The sequence below is a fragment of the Hemitrygon akajei genome, chromosome 21 (assembly GCF_048418815.1).
Source record: "Hemitrygon akajei chromosome 21, sHemAka1.3, whole genome shotgun sequence".
In the NCBI taxonomy this organism is placed as follows: Eukaryota; Metazoa; Chordata; class Chondrichthyes; order Myliobatiformes; family Dasyatidae; genus Hemitrygon; species Hemitrygon akajei.
Window position 1 is genome coordinate 11,971,485 of NC_133144.1, and position 6,080 is coordinate 11,977,564.

Genomic DNA, 6,080 nt, shown 5'->3' on the forward strand with positions numbered 1-6,080 from the left:
TAAGGAAAATTGAGTAAATCCCTGTGGATACCGCTTCGCACAGAGCGAAGGGCTGCATGGGCAGGGTAAGGAAAATTGAGTAAATCCCTGTGGATACCGCTTCGCACAGAGCGAAGGGCTGCACGGGCTGGGTAAGGAAAATTGAGTAAATCCCTGTGGATACCGCTTCGCATAGTGCGAAGGGCTGCATGGGCAGGGTAAGGAAAATTGAGTAAATCCCTGTGGATACCGCTTCGCACAGAGCGAAGGGCTGAACGGGCAGGGTAAGGAAAAATAGAATAGAATTAGAGTAGAAAATCCTCGTGGATACCGCCTTAAGAGAGAAGGGTCTGAACAGACGAGGTGCAAAGAGCAAGTTCTGTGGATACCGCTCTGAATAGGGGTCTGCACGGGCAGAACAGAATAGACTAGGCATAGTATTAGAGTAAATAATATTATCCAGTAAACAAACTGTGAATCTCTGAAATACCTTAAAAAGAGAGAATAACATGACAGGTGAAGGAACGGCAGTAGAGATTCTGAGCAAAAAATTCCCTTTAATTAAATATGAGATCACAAAAACTTCAGAAAAATGGGAAAAAAGAACCAAAAACCTGGTCACAAAGTGGCCAAGAGAAGGAACGTTTGATGTAAGTTTGTGCGAAGAAATGGAGGGACTAATTAAAAAATTACAAACCAAAAGATAAATCTAAGAAAAGAGGGCAAAAAAGAGAACGAGAAACGGAAGTGCTAAAACTCTTCAGAACGGAGGGAGAAAGGCTGAGGAGGACAGGTAGAATATTGATTACAAGCGAGGAAGACACTAAGGTGCTGGAAAAACAGCCTGTTAGAGAGAGAGGAGGGTACGGTGAGAAGCTGGCTTCAGCTCCGCACCCGGATGCGAAAGAAACAGAAAAACCCCCTCCCTATAATGAGGAAGGAACCCCTAAGCAGTGCCCCCTGCTGACGGGAACAGTAAACATGCAGGGAGAAGTCCAAGTTTGGGATAATGAGGAGGAAAAAAGCGGCGATATAGAACGAGATAGAGGGAGAAAAGATAAAGATAGAACAGGAAAGAAGGGAGATGAAAAGAGTAGTGGAAAGGCTACACCAGCTGAGAGAGGAGGGATTATGAGGAGTATCGGTTATACTGTAGAGACAGACAGACTAGAAGAGAACAGGAATCATCTAGACAACAAGAATGGAGTGAGTTGAGAGGAGGTTGGAGGAAGGTAGGAGACGAGAGTTTGGAGAAAATACGAGAGAGGACGGAGAAGCAGATATTGGAGATGGAAGAGGGGACTAGAGTGGAGAAGGAGCAAGGAAGAAGGTATACCCCAGGAAGGTATGAGTGGCAGCCAGTAGTACTAGGGCCAGCAATAGATGAAGAACCAAGTGAGGAAGGAAGCTTGATTACATGGAACAGGGAGAAGGAAATGCTGCCACTGCTGGTAAAGGGATCAGGACAAGTACAGTATATCCCTTGGGGATCCCAGGACCTGGAAGGGATGAAAAATACTCTGCCTAGTCTGCACGAGGGGGCAGGAAAGTGGATTAGAGCCTTTGAGGAGGAAACAACGGGTGATTGTTGGCTATGGGAGATTTGAAGGCACTGCTGATAAGATTGATGGGAACTTCCAAGTTGAAAGAACTGATGGAGATGGCTGGCTTACAGAATGTGGACAGTCCACAGACTGATGGGGCCAATTTTGATCCAGTGAGACAGAGGGTATGGCAGGCCCTCAGGAAGCTTTATCCACCCAGAGTGGACCCCAAAGCCTTAAAGGGGGAACTACTGGGAGACACTGAAAACCCAGCAGCCTATGTAGAAAACCAGTTGAAAAAGTGGAGACTGGAGACTGAGCAAGAGGTGGAAAATAACTTGTTTCTGAACTCACTGTTCCGACAGAGCATTTTGGATGCAATGCCTCCGCAGGTCAAGTCTAAATTGGAGGAGGTGGTTGGGCTGTCATCACTGACCCCACAAGCATTCAGTGATCACGTAGTCCATGCAGTGGAGAAATATCGGAAAGACAAACGAAAGCTGGCTGAGCAGCAAGAAGAGGTGCAGCGAAAGCTATTGCAAATGCAGCTCGAAGAACTGAAAAAGAAGGACAAAGACAAAAGCAAAAAGATGCTGCCAGCCATCACTAGTGTGAGTACAGCCATTACACCATTAGATGGGGGAACCGGTCATTCTGTCAGTCAAGGGCCAGAAAACCCCATGCCAATAATGAATGTCTCCAGCGGAACATTTCCACAGATGCCCTATTGGGGACAGAGTAGAGTTAAGCAACAGCCCAGACAGGACTGGAACTCCCAAGGAGGGGGGCAGAGGAGTTATGGGCAAAGAGGATTAGAGAGGAGACAGGGGGAAAAGAGAGGCAGAAAGATTGTGCTGGGGATGCAGCCAGCCTGGACACATGAAGAGAGACTGCCCATTTAAACCATGGCCCGTCTCGTATCAGCAGGAGCCGATGGCAAGGGAGCCACAGTTTGGCCACATACCGGCTCCTGGGGGTCCGAGTGGACCTGTAAACCCCTATGCAAGGTATTAGGGGTGCCCCGAGAACTCGAGTGGGAAGGAACATTACCCAATGATAACGAGGGAGGCAGAGGAGGAACCTATGGTCCAGGTTATGTTAGGAGGGCAACTGACACCAATGATGATAGATACTGGAGCCACGTACACCTGCGTACAGCCACAGTATGCCCTTCACCTTCCCATGTCAGGAAAGTTTATTAAGACGGTAGGGTTCTCGGGGAAAACACAGTTGACACAGTGCACGGCTCCAGTGCATTTGAAAATGGGAAATAAAGGAATTGTTTTGCCAGTACTACTATCTAAAGGAACTCCGATTAATTTGTTAGGCAGAGATGCCTTATTGAAACTGGAATTAAAATTAGAATGCACCAGAAATGGACTGAGTGTGGAAAGAGCAGGGGCTCAATTGATAGTGCGAGAAGATAAGAGAGCCAATGTTTCTTGGATAGGGGACATAGAAGACCAGATCTGGGATACCTGGGAAAAGTGGAAACAGGGCGTGCAGGCCATATTACCTGAGGCTGTAGCGCCCAAATCTGAGTTACATTGTACTGTAATTTTCAATGAGACTCAGAATAAGGAGGTAGAGAGGAGATGGAACATGAGGACAGATATTCGACAACACCTAAAAGGGGAAGCCATTGTAATTGGGAAGCAGGGGGCAGCCCTGCAAGTCAGGTGGAATACCTTCTTGAAAGAATGGTACAGGATACCGGAAGCTGTACCCCACATAACCTTGCTGGTAAATGAGGGATACCAGTCTAAAGACTTAGGACCCATGGTAAAGCAGGAATTGCAGTCAGCACCAGCTTTGCCTGACTACGAGAAGGTTTTTCATTTGTATGTATCCAACCGACAGGAGAATACGGTTCTAACACAAGAGACAGGCACAGGAAAAGCAAAGCAGCCAGGAAAGCGTCTGGGTGTACATCAGTTATTATTGCACCCCAGGTAAGCCTAGAGCCGGAACCTGGTTGAGGATAGAGGACCTGGTTGAAATGCCAGGTAGGGCAACGTTGGCAGAACAGACAATGTGGAGGCAACGGGGGGGCAAGCAGAACTTAGAAGGCCTGTAGAGCACAGAGGATGGTTTGTGGGTAGCTCCTACTCCTTTGTTGACTATCCTAATTTCAGAAGCACATGGAGTGGACCATTGTGCAAGGGGGGAAGTAATAAGGAAAATAAAAAAGGATGGTTTCTGGTCGCCTTATTTACAGGCTTCGGTAGACTATATTTTAGCACAGTGTGAGGTTTGTGCACAGAATAATGTTCAAAGGGGGATTGCAACCCCAATAGGTCACATACCCGTGCCTGAAGGACCATTTCGACATCTGGTGATCGACTACGTAGATATGATAAAGACGGTAAGAGGGAAAAGATACATTCTGGTGGTAATTGACAGGTTCAGCAGGTGGGTAGAGGCAATACCCTCGAAGGATCAAGGGGCAGGAACAGTGGTAAAGTTCCTGACAAATGAAGTGATCCCAAGGTTTGGAATACCTTCGGAGATTAGCTCGGACAACGGTTTGGCCTTCATCCAAAAGGTGGTCAAATTGGTATTACAAGTACTGAGAATAAAACAAAGGTTTGGATGTGTGTACCACCCACAGTCACAGGGCATGGTGGAAAGAATCAATGGCACTCTGAAGGCCAAACTAAACAAAATTTGTGCAGACACTAAACTTAATTGGGTCGATGTTTTACCGTTAGCATTGATGAGTTACCGCATGCAAACTAATCGAGTGACATGCCTGACACCGCATGAGATGCTCACTGGGAAGCTATCATACCTGTGATAGGGGTAAGCAAAAATGTTGAATGGATAAATTATATATACTACAATCAACAGAGGTTCATCAACTACACCGATGATGCACTGGAGGCCTTAGGGCAACAGCTGGATGCAACTAGCAGGATGGCGTGGCAAAACAGACAGGTACTGGATTGGCTTTTGGCAGAAAAAGGGGGTGTGTGTGTGTGCGATGTTTGGAGATCAATGCTGCACTTTCATACCGAACAATACTAGCCCAGAAGGGTCTTTCACCAGAGCAATGGATAAATTAAAGGATCTGCGGAAGGAGTTAAACAGAATGCAGGATTTGGGCATCGGTGGTTTGACTGGTTAGAAAGCAAACTAGGGGGATGGGGTGTGTGGCTGATTAAATTGGCAATGACTGCAGGCATTGTGCTGATAAGTTGTGCATTTATTCTGTGCTGTTTTCTTCCATGTCTCAAGACTTTGATAATGCGTGCGACAGCAAAACAATTCCCGATGCTCCTGGAAATTGTTGAATCTGACCCTAGACAAGGAGAAAAGCCGATGATGTACTGTTACAGTCTGCACGATGCAGCAAGCGGACTGGAAGGTGTTAATAATGTGGACACTAGTCTGTAAGGGTGTCTGAGTCTTTTTTCCTGTCTCAGCTACGGAGGGACAGGTTTTTGGCTCAACAGCCTAGGATAACAGAGAGAGATCATTTTGAGCTCCGAGTATGGAAATTGTAGTTGACCCAAATTTGGGATTAAAATGCTGGACTTTATTTTGGCTTTGGTGCACGGCCTCTGAGTGTTCTCTTTCTGTGTGAGACCCTGTGGGTCTCAAAGGGGGGATTATATTGAGAAATATACCTGATATAATCATTATATATACCTGAACTATAATCACTATGTATTAGCTATTTACTATACTATGTAATCACTTCTAGGTACCGAATATTAATATGTATTATTTTACTAGGCACATTTTGTTATGTGTTGTTTTCACTAGATACTTTGTACTCTCTTAGCTGCATATTATGGCACTTACAGAACACCTGCTTGTTTGGCAACACTATTAACTGTGATGTATCCCATCTATTACACTCAGCCTTTGTTTAGTACGAGATAACGGTGGTGGACAGGATGCTGCGAGCAGGAATGTACTGTGAGGGAGGTTGTCTGAAAAACATAATCTTGGCCATGAATAAGGCCCCAATGCGAACGGGTGAAAAACAATGGTGACGTACCGCGGGCTAGGCAAGAGCGATTAATTAATTCATATATAGATGATATGCAACTAAAAATTGATTGGGTATGCTAATAAAACCGAAATGTAACTGAGATAAGAAATTACTATAAAGAATGCTGTACACCGGAGCTGGGTGGGCTTTCGGTGACAAGTTCATTGATTGCCTCAGCCTTTGTTTGCAAATAAAGGTTTACTTTTCTTGAAGAATTGTCTGTGCCTCCAAGTCATTTCAAGTAACCACGACACAGACTCAAATAAATGTTCGCAGAACACTCTATAACATAATGTAGTGAGAACTAAAATGTTTTAAACAAGTTAGCACTTAGTATTTGAGCAAATTAGAAATGTGTAATTTTTACTCTGCAAGCATTACATTCTGTGCAAATAGTGTTAAAAATCTGCCAGTAACTATTCAGACTTTAGGTCCAACCCGCACAAAATTCTGAAGGAAATCAGCAAACCAGGCAGCGTCCAGGAAAAGAATACGGTCCTCTTTTCCTATTTGCTGCCTGACCTGCTGAGTTCCTCCAGCATTTTGTGTGGGTTGCT

At 45.2% G+C, this 6,080-nt stretch overlaps 1 protein-coding gene across 1 annotated transcript; it reads left to right on the forward strand.

The window, feature by feature from the left end:
- Nucleotides 1–1,574: 1,574 nt before the first annotated feature.
- On the forward strand, nucleotides 1,575–5,326 carry LOC140714460 (uncharacterized). Its single transcript, XM_073025753.1, has 2 exons — nucleotides 1,575–2,134; nucleotides 4,761–5,326. Exons 1-2 carry the CDS (start codon nucleotides 1,607–1,609, stop codon nucleotides 4,917–4,919), a joined length of 687 nt encoding a protein of 228 aa, XP_072881854.1. The 5' UTR covers nucleotides 1,575–1,606; the 3' UTR covers nucleotides 4,920–5,326.
- Nucleotides 5,327–6,080: the final 754 nt, after the last annotated feature.